General features: G+C 41.3%; 2 protein-coding genes across 2 annotated transcripts in view; one reads left to right on the top strand and one right to left on the bottom strand.

The window, feature by feature from the left end:
* Positions 1 to 8,997, top strand: part of cyld2 (cylindromatosis (turban tumor syndrome) 2) — a 78,868-nt gene extending 69,871 nt beyond the window's left edge. Inside the window, exon 14 of the mRNA XM_072243171.1 lies at positions 5,252 to 8,997. Coding sequence (XP_072099272.1) covers positions 5,252 to 5,427 — 176 coding nt within the window. The 3' untranslated portion in view covers positions 5,428 to 8,997. The remainder of the gene's footprint in view (positions 1 to 5,251) is intronic.
* rab5if (RAB5 interacting factor) lies at positions 5,435 to 22,381 on the bottom strand. Its single transcript, XM_072243198.1, has 4 exons — positions 22,262 to 22,381; positions 15,343 to 15,446; positions 14,540 to 14,669; positions 5,435 to 11,669 (listed from the first exon to the last, which is right to left on the bottom strand). Exons 1-4 carry the CDS (start codon positions 22,361 to 22,363, stop codon positions 11,628 to 11,630), a joined length of 378 nt encoding a protein of 125 aa, XP_072099299.1. The 5' UTR covers positions 22,364 to 22,381; the 3' UTR covers positions 5,435 to 11,627.
* Between the last annotated feature and the right edge of the window lie 435 nt (positions 22,382 to 22,816).

Genomic DNA, 22,816 nt, shown 5'->3' with positions numbered 1-22,816 from the left:
ATATCTAGGACTGGGGTCTAGGACTAGGACTAGGTGCTAGGGTCCAGGATATCTCAAATCGACGACTCAGCATTCTTAAGTGAGAGGGCGAACAGCTAGAAGTTGCAAACCATGTAGGATGAGTGACAAGGTTCTGAATTGGGAGTTCAGGGAGTTAGGTGCTAAGTTAAGGGGCAGGACCTCCAGGGTTGTGATCTCAGGATTGCTACCCATGCCATGTGCCAGCGAGGCCAGAACTAGGAAGATTATACAGTTTAATATGTGGCTAAGGAGTTGGTGTAAGAGGGAAGGCATAAGATTTTTGGAATATTGGGCTTTCTTCCAGAGAAGGTGGGACCTGTACAGAAGGAATAATTTGCAGCTGAACTGGAGGGGGACTAATATCCCAGCGGGAAGGTTTGTTATTGCTGCACCATGCGATTTAAATGAGCATTCTGGGGGGGATGAGAACCAGAGTGCCAGAACAGTTAGTGGAGAGGTTGTGGAGACAGATGTTGGTAAGGTCCCAGACGAAGTTAGGGATCAAAAGGTTGAGCATGGTGCGACAAAATTGAGAAGGTTGAATACAGGACTGAAGGTGTTGTAACTGAATGTGCACAGTATAGGGAATAAGATAGATGAACTTGCAGCACAGTTGCAAATTGGCAGGCATGACGTTGTAGGCATCACTGAATCATGACTGAAAGATTTTAGCTGGGAACCTAATGTCCAAGGATACGCATTGTATCAAAAGATAGGCAGGAAGGCAGAGGGGGTGGCGTTGCTCTGTCAGTAAAAAATGAAATCAAATCATTAGAAAGAGGTGACATAGGGTTGGAAAGTGTCGAATCATTGTGGACAGAGCTAAGGAACTGCAAGGGTAAAAACGCCCTGATGGGAATTGTATACAGACCCTCATACAGTAGTAAGGATGTGGCCTACAAATTATAATGGGTGATAGAAAATACATGTCAAAAGGGCAATATTACAATAGTTGTGGGGGACTTCAATATGCAGGTAGATTGGGAAAATCATGTTGGTGCTGGATAACAGGAGTGTGAATTTCTAGAGTGCCTATGAGATGTCTTTTTAGAGCAGCTTGTGGCTGAGCCCACTAGAGGATCAGCTATTCTGGATCGGGTGTTGTGCAATGAACCAGAATTGATTAGGGAGCTTAAGGTAGAAGAACCACTGGGGGAAGGTGATCATAATGTGATCAAATTCACCCTGAAATTTCAGGAGGAGAAGCTAATGTCAGATCTATCAGTATTACAGTGGAGTACAAGGAATTACAGAGGCATGAGAGAGGAGTTGGCCAGAATTAATTGGAAAAGAACACTGGCAGGGATGACAGCAGAGTAGAAATGGCTGGAATTTCTGGAAGCAATTTGGAAGGCACAGGATATACACATCCCAAGGAGGAAGAAGTATTCTAAAGGAAAGATGACGTAACTGTGGCTATCAGGAGAAGTCAAAGCCAACAGAGAGGCAGAAGAAAGGAAACTATAGGCCAGTTAGTCTGACCTCTTGGGAAGATGTTAGAGTCAGTTATTAAGGATGAGGTCTCAGGGTACTTGGAGGCACATGATAAAATAAGCTGTAGTCAGCATGGTTTCCTCAAGGAAATCTTGCCTGACAAATCTGTTGGAATTCTTTGAAGAAATAACAAGCAGGATAGACAAAGAGAATTGGTTGATGTTGTGTACTTGGATTTTCAGAAGGCCTTTGACAAGATTCCACACATGAGGCTGCTTAAATAGCTGAGCCTGTGGTATTACAGTAAAGATTCTAACGTAGATAAAGCAGTGGCTGATGAGCAGGACACCAAGTGGGAATAAAGGGAGCCTTTTCTGATTGGCTGCCTGTGACTAGTGGTGTTCCATAGGGATCTGTGTTGGGACCAATTCTTTTTACGTTATATGTCCATGATTTGGATGATGGAATTGATGGCTTTGTTGCAAAGTTTGCAAACGATATGAAGATGGTTGAGGGGCAGGTAGTTCTGAGGAAGTAGAGAGGCTATGGAAGGACTTGGACAGATTAGAAGAATGGGCAAAGAAATGGCAGATGGAATACAGTGTCAGGAAGTGAATGGTCATGCACTTTGGTAGAAGTGAAAAGGTTGACTGTTTAATAACTGGAGACAGATTGCAAAAATCTGAGATGCAAAAGGTCTTGAGAGTCTTAATAGGTTTTAATGAGATTCTCCCCCCCCCCCCCCATCCTTCTATATTCCAGCGAGTACAGACCCAGAGCTATCAAATGTTCCTCGTATGATAACCCTTTCATTCCTGGAATCATTCATATGAACCTCCTCTGAGCCCTCTTCAATGCTAGCTAATCTTTTCTTAAATGAGGAGCCCAAAACTGTTCACAATACTCAAGGTGAAGCCTCACCAGTGCCTTGTAAAGCCTCAGAATCACATCCCCACTCTTGTATTCAAGACTTCTTGAAATGAATGCTGACATGGCATTTGCCTTCCTCACCATCAACTCTACCTGCAAGTTAACCTTTAGGGTGATCTGCACAAGGACTCCTAAGTCCCTCTGCATCTCAGATAATTGGATTTTCTCCCCGTTTAAAAAGATAATTTGGAGGTTTATTTCTTTTACCGAAGTGCATGATCATGTATTTTCCAACATTGTATTTTATTTCCCACTCTCTTGCCCATTCTCCTAATCTATCCAACTTCTTCTGCAGCCTACCTGTTTCCTCAATATTACCTGCCCCTCCACCAATCTTCGTATCATCTGCAAACTTGGCAACAAAGACATCTATTCCATCATCTAAATCATTGATACACAGCATAAAAAGTAGTAGTCCCAACACTGACCCCTGCGGAACCCCACTAGATTCAGAGAGCCAACAAGAAAAGGATCCTTTTATTCCCACTTGCTGCCTCCTACCAATCAGCCAACGCTCGAACCATGCCCGTACTTTTCCTGTAATACCATGGGCTCTTAACTTGGTAAGCAGCCTTATGTATGGCACCTTGTCAAAGGCCTTCTGAAAGACTAAATATACAACATCCACTACATCCTCCTTATCTATCCAACATTTAATCTCCTCTAAGAATCCAAATTGGTTAGTCAGGCAAGATTTCCCTTAAGGAAACCATGCTGACTTTGTCCTATCTTGTATCACCAAGTATTACATAACCTCATCCTTAACAATTGACTCCCAACACCTGTCGAACCACTGAGGTCAGGCTAACTGGTCTATCATTTCCTTTCTGCTGCCTTCCTCCTTTCTTGAAGAGTGACATTTGCAATCTTCTCGTACTCTGACACCATGCCAGAGTCCAATGATTTTTGAAAGATCATTACTAATGCCTCCACTGCTACCTCTTTCAGGAACCTAGGGTGCAGGTCATCTGTTCCAAATGACTTGTGTACCCTTGGGTCTTTCAGCTTTTTGAGAACCATCTCTTATGTAATAGTAACTGCACGTCTCTTCCATCACACCCTTCACCATCTGGCACACTGCTAGTGTCTTCCACAGTGAAGATTGTTGCAAAATACTCATTTAGTTCATCTGCCATCTCCTTGTCCCCCATTATTATTTCTCCGGCCTCATTTTCTAGTGGTTCAATATCCACTCTCATCTCTTTATTTTTTTATATACTTCTAAAAGCTTTCACTATCTACTTTGATATTGTTTACTAGCTAGCTTTCATATTTCATCTTTTCCCTCCTAATGGTTCTTTTAGTTACCCTCTGTAGTGTTTTAAAAGCTTCCTAGTCCTCTGTCTTCCCACTAACTTTTGCTTTGTTGTATGCCCTCTCTTTTGCTATTATTATGGCAAATGTACTGTTTTGCCATTTGAGTATTTCTTTGTTTTTGGAATATATTTATACTGCACCTTTCCTAGAAACTCATGTCATTGCTGCTCTGCTGTCATCCTTGCCAGCATCTTCTTCCAACTTACTTTGGCCAACTCCTGTCTTGTACCACTGTAATTTCCTTTACTTCACTGAAATCCTGCTACGTCAGACTACTTTCTCCCTATCAAATTTTATTCATATTGTCATCACTTTGTCCTAAGGGTTCCTTTACCTTAAGTTCCTGAATCATCTCCGGTTCATTACATAGCACCCCATCCGGTATAGTTGATCCCCTAGTTGGCTCAACGACAGATGGCTCTAAAAATCCATCACATAGGCATTGAACAAACTCACTTTCTTGAGCTCCATTTTCAACCTGGTTTTCCCAATTAACCTGCATGTTGAAATCTCCCGGGACTATCATAACATTTCCCTTTTGACACACCTTTTCTATTTCCTGTTGTAATCTGTGGTCCACGTCCCAGCTACTGTTTGGAGGCTTGTATTTAACTGCCATTAGCTGCTCAACTTAGTGAGTTCCTCCAGCTAATTGTTTGCTCCAGATTCCAGCAGTCATGGAAACAGCATCTTCCCTGTTCATCCCAATTGCCTGTGTGTGCTTGAAGAGAGCATGGAAACAGAACCTGGCAAGCTGGCTGCAAATTCTTTAGGTTTTCCAGACCTTCTAGATTATTGGACTTTTGTAATTGGAGTTAGTATTTTGAACTTGCCTGTTACAAATATACACTCAGTGGCCACTTAGTAGGTACCTCCTGTACCTAATAAAATGGCCATTGAGTGTATGTGGTTTTCTGCTGCTGTAGCCTATCCACTTCATGGTTTGATGTGTTGTGCACTCAGATGCTCTTCTGCACATTATTGTTGTAATTCGTGGTTTTTTGAGTTACTGTCACCTTCTTGTCAGCTTGAACCAGTCTGGCCATTCTTCTCTGACCTCATTAACAAGCATTTTTGCTCGCCAAACTGAATTACTTTTGTGTATCACACCGTTCTCTGTAAACTCTAGAGACTGTGTGTAGAAATCCTAGAAGATCTGCAATTTCTGAAATACTCAAACCACTCCATCTGGCACCAACAATTACTCCATGATCAAAATCACTCAAATCACACACATTCCTCATCTGATATTTGGTCTGAACAGCAGCTGATGCTCTAACCATGACTGAATGCTTTTATGCATTGAGTTACTGCCACATGATTGGCTAATTAGATAAAGAGCAGGTGTACCCAATAAAGTGGCCACTGAGTGTAGATCTGCAGCTTCATTTGGCTTTCTCTGCTTACTTTAAAGTGGTACTTAGTCTGAAATTTGCCCCATTTATGACTGAACACAAGAATTATATATATTTAAACCTATTGCTTCTAGTGCGCAAAGAGAGGTAATTTTCTTTTTCCTCTGCTGACCAACGTATTTTGTCTATCTTAGGTGACGAGAATATCCCAGAGATTACCGCTTGTCCACAAATAGGTGATTACCTGATGATGTCAGAAGAAAAGCTGTCTTATACCAACCTGAAGCAGCTTGATGGATTTGCCAAAAGACTTTTCTGTGATGCCTACATGTGCATGTATAGGAGCCCAAGAATGTGTTTGTATAAGTGACTCGTGAGACAAATGCCTGAGTGACACTGTGGTAGGCATTTATTTCGCTGAAGGCCGGTACACCAGCAATGTAACAAGAATTATCAATTGCTTCATATTTATCAAATAATATACTGGGCATTATAAAACATTGTGAACAATGCCACTTTGGATTTTACCTTTAAGTCACATTTTAAGTGAATGTTCAGCTGCAATTTTTTACAGAAATATATTGGAGAATTAGAGAATTTAAGTGAAAAGATGGAAGTAGGTTTTGCGGGGAGGTATATAATAATTCTGCTTTGGTTTAAAACTAATGAAAGAAATTGCTGATTATCAGGAACCAGCCAATATGAAGAACTTGGATTTATAAATTATATAATTAGCATGCAAATATTTTGAATATATTGCATAAAAACAGCATCATTTGGTCTACAGATAACTCAACTGCACTAACATCTCTGCGTGCTTGGTTCCTATTAACACTGCCAGAATCAATCAATGGTGCAGAAAATAATTGGATTTGATTTGAATTTTATGAAATTTTTGGCAAATGATTTTATCTCTTTTCAAATAATCATCATGACTCATTCCATAGTGCACAACAGTACATTTTTAGCCTTTTTACCAGCAAAGCCACTTGATGTCCAGAACATGGTGGTCAAACGACCAGTCAGTGCAACAGTTTGAGAATGCTTTGAGTGTGTACTCCTACCTTGGACTTTCCTGAGAAATTCATTGGAAAAAAACTTGTAACCCAAATTGTACTTTACACAACGATTTCAATGAATTTGAAGTATATTACCGAGTAGACTGAGTGGAAATAAAAACTCGGTGTGTGCACTTTATTCAAGGACTCTTCACAAATTGTTTCTGGAACTTTCTGCATATTGTGTAAGTCACAACACGATTGCCAGAAATGTTCCTTCACTTATGCTTCTTAGGAAATCTGGACTGTTTTTATTCATTGTTGTATAGGTTAGAGAAAATATTGTAATGCACTGTTCATGTCACCTGTTTCTTTAATGACTCCTTTACTGTGTAAACTTTATATTTTTATTCTTGCATTCGGAATTTGGCAGTAAGTGAAAAAGTACTTAATCTTTTGCTTTTCATAAATTGTTTAGACTGAAATTATCTGAATAGTTGTAAATTATCTGATAGGAATTCTGGAAAGCTAGCAGAGATAGATCTTAAATTGTCTGCTGGGCCCTCTAGTGGGCATGATTGCACCGATTTTACTTGTAATCCCTTTGGCTATGTATTAATACAAGAACATTGTTCACATCCTTTCACATACTTTAATAAGACAGGGGCAAATGTAGGCCATTTGGTCCAATGCAACAATTCACCACATCATGACTCAATCTCCCCCAACCCCATTTGCCTGCCTTCCCTCTGTAACCTTTGAGACCTTTACTAATCATAGCCTATCAACCTGCACTTTAAATATACCCAATGATTTGACCTCCACAGCAAGCTGTGGTAATAATTCCATCTGTTTGCCACTCTCTGGTTTAGAAATTCCTCTGCATCTCTGTTCTAAAGGGATGTCCTAGTATTCTGAGGCTGTGACCTCTGGTCCTAGACTCCCTCACTATAGGAAACATCCTCTCCACATCCACTCCATCTAGCCCTTTCAATATTTGATATATTTCATTGAGATTCCCCCCCACCACCATTCTTCTAAATCTAATGGAATGGAGTCCTGTGGGCTACCTCAGAAAGTGTTTTCTATTATTATTTACATCTTCACTCTTCATAAATGTTTGTCTACTTGATATTTATGATATTCAATGGTTTTGCACAAGTTCTTCAGTAATCCTGCTTTGCAGAAGGTACAGGGTTATTATCCCATCCTTTAGTGGACAAATTGACTTTAAAAAAAAACAGCATGGACTTTAGTCCATCCATTATTTATTCATGTTAACCTCAAAATTGGTGTGATTGTGCACCCACTACTATTTCTTATAGGGACAGTCCACTACCCACAGGGGAAGAATTTTCTCTGTTCAACCTGAAGTGATCTTTGACTTCCACTCAAGATGGCACCTGTGTACAATGCTCCTTTGGTCAACATCTGGATAGATCATGGAACCATCTTTTTCACTTTTGTGTTTGTTTCTCATCTTGAATGTGATTCTGGAACTGTTGGAGCCTGTGTTTTGCTTTTTGGATGTTCCATCAATCTACAGTCTCCACGAGGAAGAGGCTGTGTGTGCAAACCTCGTAGTGGGCAGGCTGCAAGATGAGGTGTAAACCACTGTTTGGCTCCATTTTGATGATTAAAGCACCATAATGAGTGCAGAGGGTGAGCACCAGGTGCTTGTATTTTGATTGGTACTCTGTAATGGAGAGGGGAGTGCCTACTGCTGCACTCCAAGTGTTGCTCAGGTTTTTGCTGCAGTTGGAGTGTGGACGTAGACTTGGACTATAGAGTCTTTTTTTTGCCAGGCTTATAAGTTTTGTATTTATTTTTTGCCCAATCTTCTCAGGGGTTTTTTTATGTGCAGAAGGAATCTGTTCTGTTTTTTTTTTGTGTAGGAGGAGGGATTTGGGGGTTGATGTGCCTGATCTGTTTTGTTCATTTTTTTGGGCAGGAGGAGAGATTTAGGAGTCAATATGCCTGTTCTGTTTTTTTTTGTGGGGAAGAATATTTGAGTGTTGATGATTGTGTTGCCTTTCTTTGTTTCAGGACTACTGAGAGAATTGAATAATTTCAGTTGTATACTTTAATAAATGAACCTTTGAAATGGTAACTATTTCTGTCCAATTTGCCCAAAATTAGCAATCAATGAGTTACAAATTTCTCAAAAACCCGTTCATTGAAAAGTTACTGTTCATGCCCTATTGAATTCACCCCTCTGTGCTCGGTTGTAACCTTGGTATCATGTTTAACTGACCTGAGTTTTGACCACATATTTTCACACACTGCATTGTCAGTTGCTCTCATATTAGACAGTCATCCTTCTGTAACTTCTGACCTCAACTATTCCAATGCCCCTCTGGGCAGCAACCCTTCCTCCACTTAATAAAATTATCACTTACTGATCATTCCCTGTACCTGATAAATGACATGGGTTCTCAATCCACCAACATAATTTAAAAGTTCACAATATCCTGCTGCAATCCATGCATGACCTCCTGTTCCCACCCTTTCACTCTTCCAATTTCACCTTAATTACCTCCAGAACCACTGCAGTTCAATTGATATTACCTTAGAAACATTCCTCTGCAAACCTTAGAACTGATTCTACAAGATATTTAAGGATGTAGTTTTTTTTTTGAAAGATTGGGGAATGGAGGACTGTGGGATCTTCTGCAAAAATGGAAATGAGGTCTGGGCAGAACCCTGACTATATCTAATATCAGGATTGCATTGGCTTGGCCTGGCCTGCTCCTACTCCTATTTTCTAATGTTCTGTGCAGCACCCCCAGAACTACCTGATTTTGTCTACAAGAAATTAAGGTGATCTTTATCTCCTCAGTGAATGGTTCTGTTGGAGGCCTAATCATAAATTATAAAGTACAGGAGAATAAAAGAAAATAAAACTCATTTCCACATAGATGTTTCATATAACTTGATGTTAAAATGCTTTTCAATGTTATTAAACAATTGAAGCAACCAATTCTATAAAAAGGCTTTTCCATGCTTTTTGCTGATGAAGAAAGCAGCAGTACTCTGTTCATCTTTACACAGGACTTCTCTCAACATAAACCAACAGATGGTTTGGGCAAAAGAATAAACTTGATGCACTGGATCAGCCACATTAATTAAGAAACTCGAGGCCAGTAGGCTTCTACTTCTGTTCCCATTACACTGAAAACATCAAAACTCCCCTCAGGCCAAGGATGTGAACTTCCAAACGTGTTATGTAGAGAATCAGACAAACTAGCTCTTCATAACTGTAAAAGATACTACATTGAAGGAAAGATGATCAGACACTCAATGCATTCAGGCCTTATCTCTGTATTGCCATTTTCCATTTTAGAATTCTGAGATTATCATTAGTTTAAAAGCGCAAAGCAGATCACCATTAGCTAAACCTCTGCAAAATACATTCAAGGGATTTCCCCCCTTGCAATATTATTGGATAATCAAAATTATATGTACTTTTAATATTTACATTATGTTCATGCTTAAGACAGGATACAATGCAAGAGGATGATTAAAATGAATGGAATACTTCCGGCTCGATTTTTGATTGGCTTGGTGTGGTTCACTGCCCTGGAATAAGGGCCTTGGACATGTAGCTGCTCTCTCAACTCCAGAAATGGCACCTCCAAATGCACACGGAGGGAACATTTTGGCAATTTGATGCAGTATTAAAAGTTAGATGACCTGATGTGATGGCCATCATAAAATTGATGAGGAAGGGAACCTACAAATTTAAAATCCATTTCTTGCAACCTGTATCCAGCCTTATGGCCAAGGTAACAATCAGTGGATACTAATTACAAACCAAAAACCAGGAGAGATTCTATTTATAATGCCCAAATTAAATGTTTCCATTCTTGGCATTTGCAATATTCTGGCAGCAAGCATAGTTCCAATTTGCTGCCTTAAGACTTACAACCCACTTAATATCTTGCTCTAAAACAGCATGTCCAGAGTGTTTGAAAATTACTGTTATAGCTATGTACCAAACCAAACAAGCAAGACAACAATTTCAGTCACAGCTAGCAAACCCAGATTCAACACAGTTTGGAATAGCAGCTGCACATCAATGCAATTCAGAAACACTAGAGAGGCAGAGATCAATAAATTTTCTAAGTTATAACAGCAATAAGACTATGGATTGTGGTTAGACACAGATGCTATAGCAATTAAACATACAAATACATAACTAATCATATGATAAATTGTAATTTTAACACTACTGAGATCCTGCTAATTCAAGTGTATGCAGAGCACCAACTATACTCTGTTTGCCGAAGCATAATTTGGAGGCCTACTCCTGATCCTACATAAATACATCATAAATGAAATATTTCAAGTTCAATCAAAGGTAGTAAAAATATCTAGTTATCAAGGCAAGGTAAAAGTTGCATGTATATAGTTTAGAAATGGACAGATGTGGGAGAGAGATGAATATAAATTGGAAAAAACCATCATGTATGTACACCAGATTTTTCTGAACTAGGGTTCACGGGTTTAAATACAAAGCCAGATTTAAATTAGGGGTCTGGAGATAACTGTTTCTCCTATAATACTGTGATGCTCAGAGACCTACTAACACCTCATGCCATGGATATCATTTTGTTCAATGCCCTGAAGCAGAAGCTGCACTGTTTCAAGGTAAATCAGAGACCTCTTCTAACAACGGGTAGGTTTTGCAAGGAGCTATCACCAGGACTCAAGTAACAGAGACTAATTTCCCACATTGCAACCCAACAGTGGAATTATCATTACTTTTTGAACACACGATGGAAGCCCAATACTGTCATGTACAAGGCTTTACAATTTTGTGGATAAGGCTGTATTAGCCAGATCTTTTCCTGTCTGTTAATTACTTTGGGGTAGAGAAAAGGAGGTAGTCTCAAAGCTTTGGGATTATTGTAATCCAAAGCACCAAAATGTTTGATATCTATATAATCTGATATGTACATTAGTAGGAAAAAAAGGAAGACAAGAATATGAGCCAGTACAAAACATTCAATAAACCTGCTCCCGGTATCAAAACTTTATCAGTTGACTGAAAATTTGAAACGTTGGTTAAACCACTTTGATCTTTAAAGCAGGTACAAAACAGTCTTGGTTTGTAATTTTAATGCTACCAAGGTGCAATCATTTTCCATTATAAAGTCTGAAATACAAACTCTTAAAGATGTACAAGTTAAAAATTAATGTTTCTTCTCCAATTCTACAGATAATTTACATTAATTAAATTAAAATAGATACTAACTACATGAGTACCAACGTTGTAGGGAATTACACTGGGAAGCTGCACTTCAATGCTGCTGTAGCTCTTGAAACCATGGTGGTCAAAGAGATCCATGTCTTGTAAAATTCCTGAAATTCTCCATACATTAAAACAGCAATGGGAATGCAACTTCCTGCAAGCTGTACCATGGAGTCTTCACAGGTCCCATGATTTGATGGTACAAAAGATACTGAACTACTGAGAGTTTTTTTCCCCCATATAATATACACCCAGTAAAGTGTTTGATTTCTCTTTCAACATTTAAAACTGGCAGGAACTGATGACAGTTTTTGATCTTCAGTCAAAGTGAATTGCTGTGTAAAAGATGATCCAAACAACCTAGAAACGAATAACAGAAATCTATAACAAGTGACACTTAAAAAGTTAATGTTGTTATTCAGAAGAATCTGAGACAGAAAAGATAAAAAGGAAATGATTCAGGGTACATGTTCTTTGATAATTTATATATCTGGCAAATACCCAATAATTGAGCTTTATAATTTATTGCCAATTTTAGCTTATACTATAGCTTCCTCTCCTCCACCCTCACTCTCCAACCGGCAAAATGGAATATGTCCCTGCACACACCATTAATAATTTTTATTTTATTTAGAGATACAACACAGTAACAGGCTCCTCCGGCTCAATGAGCCCACACCGCCCTATTACATCCACTTGACCAATTAACCTACTAACCCTTAGGTCTTCCCAATGTGGGAGGAAAACCATGCAATAAACAGAGAGAACATACAAACTCCTAACAGGCAGCAGGAAGAATTGACCCAGCGTTACTGGTATTATAAACCATTATGCTAACCGCTATGCCACCATGCCACCCCATGATGGCCCAGCATCCAAACTAAACAGTTATTCCTCACCTGTTAGCCTTCAGGCTGACTGTGGGTAGGTTATGTCAGCTTGCGATGTGTATCAGCTCAACTGATATTTTTTAATCACCTTACCCATTTTCCAGTGTAGGTTACAAAATAGTGATGGGAAGTGGAATTCATACCGCTAACTTTTCTCCCCGAACTTGGAGCTCTTTCAATTCAGGCTGGCTCAATTCAGTTAAAACCAGCAAAGATCACATAGCACTTTCCACCATCTTGACACATTTCAATATTTACTGCCATTGTTTCTATTAAAGTTGCAATAACTGCTGTAACGTAACTAACAGCTGTAATGAATACAACAGTCACCCAATTAGAAGTACTGATGACATGGCGTGCCACGTGGCATGTGGTTAAGGCGTTCGTCTAGTGGTCTGAAGGTCGCTAGTTCGAGCCTTGGCTGAGGCAGCGTGTTGTGTCCTTGAGCAAGGCACTTAACCACACATTGCTCTGCGATGACACTGGTGCCAAGCTGTATGGGACCTAATGCCCTTCCCTTGGACAACATTGGTGTCGTGGAGAGGGGAGACTTGCAGCATGGGCAACTGCTGGTCTTCCATACAACCTTGGCCAGGCCTGCGCCCTGGAAACCTTCCAAGGCGCAAATCCATGGTCTCACGAGACTAACGGATTCCTATATAAATTGATGACATGACTTGTTTCTGAACTTGGTTGAATGCTAAAGATTGGAGGAAACAGAACAATTTCTTGTTCAAGTAGTACCATAGAGCATTGCTGGTGGCATCATTTAGCATCTTACCTAAAGACCGAATGTTTATCACTTCTCAGTATTGGAGTGAAGGCTCAACCTGGATTACGAGTACCCAGATTAACTAATGTAAAACACACACACACACACACACACAAAATGCTGGAGGAACTCAGCAGGTCAGGCAGCATCTACAGAGAGGAATAAACATATGTTTTGGGCTGAGACCCTTCATCAGGACTAATGGAAGGTCCTACCATAACCTGTGCAGAATAGGCCCTTCCAGTCCTTCAAGCTATGACATCCAGCAACCCCCCCCCTCCCCATTTAATCCTAATCACGTGACAATTTACAATAATCAATTGACCTACCAACTGGTACATTTTTGGACTGGGAGGAAATCCATTCAGCCACCGGAAGAACGTACAAACTCTTTAGAGGCATTGATAGGAATTGAACCCGGGATGCTGGTACTGTAAAGCATTGTGCTAACCACTACACTATTGTGCCACCCCAGAGGAGGCGCTTGGCCCCAAACATCAACTGTTTATTCCTCTCCAAAGATGCTGTCTGACCTACTGAGTTCCTCTGGGGGGGGGGGGCAGTGATTGTATGTTTACACATTGATAGTTTTGTAAATTTTTTACAATTGTGTACAAAACTCATAGAAGTAGGAATTTCAATGCAGACAAAGCAAAAAATTTACAAATGAATTGATCCTTAGGAGTCAAGTTGGTTGAGATTGTGTGTTATGTGGAAACAAGAGAAAATCTGCAGATGCAGGAAATCCAGGCAACACGCACACAATGCTGGAGGAACTCAGCAGGCTAGACAGCACCTATAGAAAAGAGTAATTCAACATTTTGGCTGAGACCCTTCGGCAGGATTGAAGAGAGAAAAAAGAGTACCAACATTATAAGGAATTACAGTAGAGGAGGCATTCCCATTCTGTAGTGATGAGGCTGCACTCAGGTTGGAGGAACAACACTTTATATTCCAGCTGGGTAGCCTCCAACCTGATGGCATGAACATTCATTTCTCGAACTTCTGGTAATGGCCTCTCCCCCCACCCCCCTTTACCAATCCCCATCCCCTTTTCCCTCTCTCACCTCATCTCCTTGCCTGCTCATTGCCTCCCTCTGGTGCTCCTTGCCCCTATTCTTTCTCCCATGGCCTTCTGCCCTCTCCTATCAAGATTCCCCCTTCTTCAGCACTGTAACTCTTTCACCAATCAACTTCCCAGCTCTTTACTTCACCCTCCTCCTCCCAGTTTCACCCACCACCTTGCATTTCTCCCTCCCCTTTTCCTCTTTTAACACTATTCCTCAGCTTTTTTTCTCCAGACCTGCTGAAGGGTCTCACCCCAAAACGTCAACTGTACTCTTTTCCATAGATGCTGCCTGGCCTGCTGAGTTTCTACAGCATTTTGTGTGTGTTTAAAGAGAACTGTTTCAGTGTTTCAAGGTATTAAACAATACTCTTATGTGACAGGATTGCCCTTTGTCAGGGATTCCCAGCCTTTTTTCTGCCATGGACCCTACCATTATCCAAGGAGTCTGAGGACCACAGGTTGGGAACCCCTGCTCTATATTATCTCAAAGAATAGTTACCAGAAACAATGCAAAAGATGTCATAAATCCCTCTTTTGTTAGTTCCCACGTTCCACCATATTCTTCTTCATCCACCTGTTGGAAGCTGCTAAAGTAGAGGTATAGGATCCCTGCATTGATCAGACAAAATCTGCAAGCAGAAAACCCAGTAAACACTTACACAGATGTTCAGATCATAACAAAATTTATGTTAGTTTACAAACACAGAAGATTTTGCATTCTCTGGAAATCTTGAGGAACACAAACAAAATGCTGGTGGATTAGTTGGATGTTTTGGGCAGACTCCCTGACCTGCCAGCTTGTATTCCTTCTCCTCTCTCCCACCTTTTATTCTGCCCCCCTTCCTTTCCAATCCTGATAAAACATCAACTGTTTATTCCCCTCAATAGATGCTATATATGTTAAACTGCTGCTCTCACAATTCTAAATTCCTGCTTAAAGTCACAAAAGAAACCTTTAGTGCATACTTGGTTAAGGATGATGAATGAAGACAGGAAGTTGAATATTAGAAAGAAGGGTGAGTATGGCTCTCTTATTAAATAAAGACTTCTGGAACCTCTTATCATTTGACTTTAGCAAAATTAGGACAGAAAGTTCAGTTCCAGCTTCCTTCCATAAATAAATAAATCAAATCATAACATTCCAGAAGGTCCACAGTTTTGAAATGTATTTTGTAGGATGTTGGAGTTGGCAGGTGGCAAGGGAAAAAACTCAAAATCCAAAAGCACTAAATGCATCTGTGTTAACAGTAAACATTTTCCTATTGTACAAATAAGCGCAAGATGAACAGAATCTAGACTTACATTGCTATTCCCAAGAATCCTTTAAGTGGAACAACTCCCCAGATAACACCCAAAATAATTGCAATTATTTGACGAAACCAGTAGATCACATCTAGGAATTCATCCTGTAAAGGAGAGAAACAAAATCAATTAATCTGTCCAATTTACAGTCCAGAATTCTAGTACATTTCATTAACAGATTTATATCCAGTTAAGAATCAGTTCCAGTGAGCTTCAGCTGAGGATGAGGACTTATTATATAAATCATGGGCCCTGGCCTGAAACATTGACTCTTTATTCCTCTCCAGTTCTTTCAGTATTTTGTATATTACTCTGGATTTCCAGCACCTGCAGAATCTCATGTGGTTTTGATACAAATTCTGGTTTAAAGACAATGAAACCTTATCTATCTGTAAACAACAGGAATTCTGCAGATGCTGGAAATTCAAGCAATACACATCAAAGTTGCTGGTGAACGCAGCAGGCCAGGCAGCATCTCTAGGAAGAGGTACAGTTGACGTTTCAGGCCCAGACCCTTCGTCAGGACTAACTGAAGGAAGAGTTAGTAAGAGACTGTACCTCTTCCTAGAGATGCTGCCTGGCCTGCTGCGTTCACCAGCAACTTTGATGTGTGTTGCTTACCTATCTGTAGCTATGGTAGCTGGAAGTTTGATTTTTAAAAAATCCTTAAAAGTGATGATAAAGGTTGTATATTATGCATAGTGCATTAAAAAGATACATGTGCCACATATTGTAAACTCTATACTTCCACTGTTTAATTTTGTTTAGTTTTCGAAGAATGGCCCCAAGTGGTCTGTGAGCATTAGGAGACTTCCTGCCATCCCTAATGAGATGAGCAATCTGTCAAATCAGATGAGGAAGTTGCATAATGTATTTTCTAACTCCGGTCCAGTATGGGCCAACTTTTTGGACGTTAACCTGAAATTCGAGAAACACAAAAGGCTAAGTGGTCACTCGTTATCAGATCAAATTCCTCCACACGCAGAATTACTATTCAGCTCATTTTAAATTTCACGATGAATATTGATTAAAACATCAGTGTGTATGAATAAACACAAAAGATTCTGCAGATCCTTTATATCCAGAGCAAAAAACAAACTCACACTCACTAAATGCTGGAGGAACTCAGCAGGTCGGGCAGCATCTATGGAGAGGAATAAGCAGTGGATGTTTCAGGCCAAAACTCTACATCAGGTTCCAGATGCACCACTGGTTGATATGGCAACTGCTCTACCCACAACGGCAAGAAACTGCCAAGTTGTGGATGAAGATTTACACGGAGAAATCCGCCTCCTTTCCATGGACTCTATCTGTACTTCTTGCGGTACGAGTAAAACAGCCAACAGGATCAAAAACCCCAATCATCCCAGACATTCTCACTTCACCCCTTCCATCAGGCACAAGATACAAAAGCCTGGAAGCATGTGTCACCAGTCTCCAGCATAGCTTCTACACTGTTGTTACAAGACTACTTAACAATCTCCTTAAGACGACAGAACAGTTCCACAGTACAATAAGATGGGCTCTTTCCCTCACAATCTATCTCATTATGATTTTGCACCACATCATCTGCCTGCAGTGCTCGTTTGCTGTAGCTGTTGCACTTTATTCTGCACTGTATTATTGTTTTACCTTGTACTGCCTCAATGCACTGTGTAATGATCTGATCTATATGAACAGAGTGCAGGACAAGCTTTTCACTGCATCTCAGTACATGTGACAATAACAAACCAACCAATCAGATTTCCCCAGGTGATCCACTCAAAATATACTAATTGTCTTTGCAATACCTCAAGGTACACTGCTTCAGACAGCAGAAACAGAAATGTCTCTACTATCTTTGAAGTCAGCACAGATTCAGCATGTCATCTAAAACTCTGATAAACTTCTATAGATGCACAGAGTATCCTGACTGATTGCATCATGGCCTAGTATGGTAATGTTGAAGATCAGAAAAGCCTACAAAAAGTAGTGGATAGAGTGCAGTCCATTACAGGAAAAGCCGTCCCCACCATTAAGCCTATCTACATGGAGTGCTATCATAGGAAAGCAGCATCCATTCATCAAGGAACCCCCACCATCCAGGCCATGTTCTCTTCTCGCTGCTGTCATAGCAGGTCCAAGAGTCTTGGGTCCCACACCACCAGGTTCAGGAACAGTTATTATCCTTCAACAATCAGGCTCCTGAACCAATGTGGATAACTTCACTCTCCTCAACACCGAACTAATTCCACAACCTACTCAGTTTCAGACTTTACAATTCATGTTCTCGGTGTTATTTATTTACATACATTTTATTTGCACAGTTTGTCTTTTTTTGCATATTGGTTGTACATCCATCCTTGTGAGTATTTTTTCATTAATTCTACCAGGTTTCTTTGTATCTACTGTGAATGCCTGCAAGAGTAGCATATGGTGACATAAATGTACTTTGACAATATATTTACTTTGAACATAATTTCCTGAAAAATAGATCTCATTTTACTGTGTTAGCATTGCATTTAAGACAAAGTAAAAATGTTTCTTAACACTGGTCTAGATGTACGAGGGGTGACTGATAAGTTCTTGGCCCACAGTAGGAGTCATCAATTTTAGAAAACCTAGCACATTTATTTCCTACATTTACACACTTAGTCCAGCGGTTGTGGAGCATACAGATCGCTTCTTCGTAGAAGTCGGCATCTTGGACCTCCAGGTGGTCCACAGCAAGGGTGATAAGTTTGTGGCCTAAGGAAGAAGGAAATGAGTTATTAACTTCAAACTTTCTGCATTTTCACTCAAGGCGTTGAACTGCACATGGATGTAACGAGAGCTGTATAACTCATCTCCTTCTACCTTAGGCCACGACCTTATCAATCACCCCTGCTGTGGACCACCTGGAGGTCCAAGACGCTCTCATTACATGCACGTGCAGTTCAACTCTGAGTGATAATGCATAAAGTTTGAAGTTAATAACTCATCTCCTTCTACCTTTGGCCATGAACTTATCAATCACCCCCCTGTGGACCACTTCTACAAAGAAGGGATCCGTATGCTCCACGACCACTGGACTAAGTGTGTACATGTAGGAGGGGACTATGTTGAAAAATAAATGTGCTAGGTTTTCTAAAATTGACTCCTACCTTAGGCCACGAACTTATCACCCTTCGTACTGTCTAATGTTGTTTGAACTAAATTCTACAGTTACTTTACAGAAGGGTATCCAATGAGTACTAGGAGAAAAACACACATTTATGTGAACATAGCCAAAGAGAATAGCTGACAGCTTCTCTGCAAAGTCAACATGTGCATGACATTATTTGACATCAAATGGCATTATTTCCAATTTGTAAATGACATTGTGCTCTGTTGAGTTATTCTCCGATTTTGGCAATTTACTTGCAAACGTTTCATCACCATGCAAGGAGGTATCGTCAGTGTGCTGTTGATTGTGATGTGTCCTCTAGATGCTTGGCCTTTATATACTTTTCAATCAGCTGACTGCCGTCAGTTTGGAAACTCAATTGTGCTGTGGGGAGGAAATGTCGTCACTGATTGGCTGTATGGTGAACTTCACGCGTCATGGTCTGGAATTTTGCCCGCATCGGATCATAAATAGGATCAAGGTCTACTTGTTTGTTTCCAGAAATTTTTGCAGAAAAATCATGCTTCTAGGAATTTTTTTTGCATGCTGCCATGACTTTCACAGCCGCAGAGTCAAATTTGTGCCCCTCTCGATCTTCATGGGAGAGTTAGTCATGGCGCTTTATAGATAGTTTAATCCTAGTCTGGCCAACCCAAAACAACAGCAATGTTGAGGACAGCACCTTGCAGACCAAAAGAAACAACCAAGCTATTAACACGACCAAAGTGGTATACAAAATCAAATGCGGTGTCTGCAGTAAATATTACATTGGCCAAACTGGGAACTGTATGAATTAATGAGGTATATAAAATTATGAGGGGTATAGATAGGGTTCAGGCAGATGGGGCTCGTTAGCCATGTTTCGCATCTAGGAGAAGGAAAACTCTGCTCGCAAACCTCTGCTGCCTTGCGGCTATACCCACTCATGGGGAAGATTTCGGGAGTGAACCCCAGGAAAAATCTTGAGCTGGTGTCGCTACGCTGAGTTCAACGCAGACTGGCAACTTCTGCAACACCACAGGTGTCAAACTGTATTGGTCCCTGGCGTTCCTTTAGTTTCATCAGCTGCATGGAGAGGGGGAACCTGCTGCATGGGCAACAGCTTGCTCTCCATATTGTAGTGTCCTGACTTGTCTGCATACCGGCTTGCTTATCACGTAGCTGGCATACAACATCCACGGTCGACCCCGACCAGCGAAGGGTCTCAGAACCAGAAGATAGATAGGGTTGATGCATGTAGGCTTTTTCTACTGAGGTTGGGCGAGACCAGAACTAGAAGTCATGGGGTTAATGGTGAAAGGTGAAATGTTTAAAGGGAACATGACAGGAAACTTCTTCATTCAAGGAGTGGTGAGAGTGTGGAATGAGCTGCCAGTAGAAGTGGTGGAAGGTTCAATTTCAACATTTAAGAAAAAACTGGATAGGTGGGGGGTGCAAGGCTATGGCCCAGGTGCAAGTCGATGTGACTAGCAGATTAAGAGGTTGGCATGGACCAGATGCGCTGAAGGACCTGTTTCTGCATTGTAGTATTCTACAACTTTTATGTATCTGTAAGTACAAATTGATTTATTTAAGTGAGTGCCTTTGAATGCTAGTTCTAAACTATGAGCAACACTGATTTTGAAAAGCCTTCTGAAGCTTCCTAAGCATTCCATGTGCAATATAACCAAACACAACTATGGGTACATAACAGTAGTTTATAGCAGGCAAACTTCATGACCTTATAAACTTTTACAGAATTAAATACAAATTTGCTATGGCTTATAGCAGATGATATTTCTTCTTGATCTCCCACTCTGAATCTTGAGGCACTTCGATGCCCCATGGTTAACACAAGAGATGCTGGGATATCTTGAGCAACACACATAAAATGCTGGAGGAACTCAGGTCAGGCTGTATCTATGGAAAAGAATAACCGGTCCACATTTCAGGCCAAGACACTCCTCAGCCTGAAACAGCAAATGTTCAATCCCTACCATTAGTATATGGGGTGTCAGGGAGGGGTAGCACCTCTGGTGGGGGAACATGTCACGTCCTTTTCAGGGTGGTTAGTCCACCTTTGGTCCCCACCTGGCACTCAGCTCTCACCTGTGGCTCCCTGTAGCTGTTTGCATGCGACAGCGGCCACACCCCAGGCAACGGCTTCGACAAGCCGGCTAAACCAGGTGAGGGTAGCCGACGGGTCTCAAACCCTTGGTGAGACAGGGAGTTGTCTATCCCAGCATGTGAAGACAGACTCCCGCGGATTGAGCAGACGAGACCAATGGAAGGTCCGAAGGGTCAAGAAGGCGGTCTCTGCAAGCGTCGTGGAACGTGTAGAGCAGGACAAGACACAGAAGACGTCCTGGTCATCCACTGTGCCTAGTCCCATCTCCAGCTGTCTAGGCTCTGTCTTGCCACTGGATCCAGATGGGAATTGGGAAGAGAGAGTGAGGCTGGCACTGCACAACTCTCCCTCACTTAAATCCAAATCACTCGCTAGTCTCGACATCATCATTATGGTGTCGAGGTCCTCATCGACGTTAACGATGGACGAACAACAACCATTAGTAATACCTCGTCACTGCCCATTTACATTTAAGAGAACCAATGTCATGAAAATGACACCATCTTAATGTTTACAGATCTCAAAGAGCACTGTAATTATCAGTCCACATGATTATTAACAAACTCAGGAACCCAAAACACTACATTTTATAGATTCTACCCAACCTGCTGAATACTTCCAACATGCCCTCTTCTCATGACAACTATCAGGGAGGAGGTACGGGAGCCTGAGTCAATACACTCAACATTATGGAGCATCGTCACAGGAAAGCAGCATCCATCATCGAGGACCCCCAACCACCCAGCTCATGCTCTCTTCTCACTGTTGCCATCAGGAAGATGGTACAGGAGCCTCAGGATTCCACACCACCAGGTTCAGGATCAATTACTACCCCCTTGATCATCAGGCTCTTGAATCAAAGGGGTAACTTCACTTACCCCATCACTGAACTTTTCCCACAACCTATAGCCTCACTTTCAAGGACTCTTCATCTCATGTTTTCAATGATTATTGCTTATTTATTATTATTTCTTTTTAAAATTTGCATAGCTTGTTCTCTTCTGCACTCTAGTTGATCGACCCAGTTGGGCAGTCTTTCATTGAATCTGTTACAGTTACTATTCTATAGATTTATTCAGCGTGCCCACAAAATAAATGAATTTCGAGTGAGATAGGTACTTTGATAACAAAACTTACTTTGAACGTTTAGGTAATGGACAGGAATGGGGGAAATGGAGGGAATAGGGAGGTTAGAGTAAAGGTTATGCGCAAGTTAGTGGAGTAAGCTAATGCGGAGCCTTTCCACAAGCTCGGGGCGCGACTGGGAGGGAACAGCATCCTATCGTACAGTGTTCACGGGTGAATTTTGCAGGTGTGAGCTGCAAGTTGCAGGCAAAGTGTGCCTGGGGTGGGGGTGAAGAAGGGTGTGCAGTTTGGGGTCTGCAGGAAGGCCATGGGTGAGAGATGGAGCCCTGTAAGGTAGAAGGAATGATGCTCTGGGTTGAGGGTGAGAGCTGTGGGATCAGAATGAGGGCTTTTCATAAGACAACCCAACTTTAGAAAGGGCCAGCCCCCCAGGTGTAATTCTAACTGGATTCCAGTGTTACTATTCCCTGAAGATTCCGGGCACAGGGAGCTGAGATGGCAGCCACAGCGCAACGGTTCTACCTTTGACAGTCTTTCGGAAGACGCCTCGGGCCTCGCCACTGGGCCCCGCACTCCTCGCCCACACGCCCCTCCCGTCTCACCTTATCCTCCCAGGCCGCGTTACTGTTCAGCACTTTACTCCAGACGGATACTTTTAAGCCGCCGTTGGCTACGAGGTGTTCCCTGGACTTGGCTCCACTCATCCTCCAGTCACGCCGGCCGGCTCTCCCTACTCACTCAGCCCCAGCAGCAGTGAACTTAACCCGCGCTCAGCCAGCCACGCTGCATCTACGCATGTGTACACTCCCGTCAGCTAGCAGCATAGTCCTCCAGTAGACCAGCATGCTCGAGCTTACTGATGCCATCGTGATAGTCGCCATCTTTTACCCCTGTCTTGCGTGACACCCTGGTCACGGGACACCACTTAGTTGAATTAGTCCTCCTGTTAACAATACGAAGGTCAAGAGCTCAATTTTTGTGCACTTTCCTCATAATACAATTGTATTTGTGGAAATAAAAACTACTAATTCTGACAGCAATGAGAATAATGACCAGGTAATGTGTTTATTTACCTCACAAATCATGTATTTATAAAATATGGAGCTTTACAATCAGGATATGGCAATATCTTCATTCATTGATTAATGTAATCATGT

The sequence above is a fragment of the Mobula birostris genome, chromosome 2, assembly GCF_030028105.1.
Source record: "Mobula birostris isolate sMobBir1 chromosome 2, sMobBir1.hap1, whole genome shotgun sequence".
NCBI classification, from domain to species: Eukaryota; Metazoa; Chordata; class Chondrichthyes; order Myliobatiformes; family Myliobatidae; genus Mobula; species Mobula birostris.
Note: the sequence above shows the minus strand (reverse complement) of the source record. Positions and strands in the feature narration are given on the sequence as shown.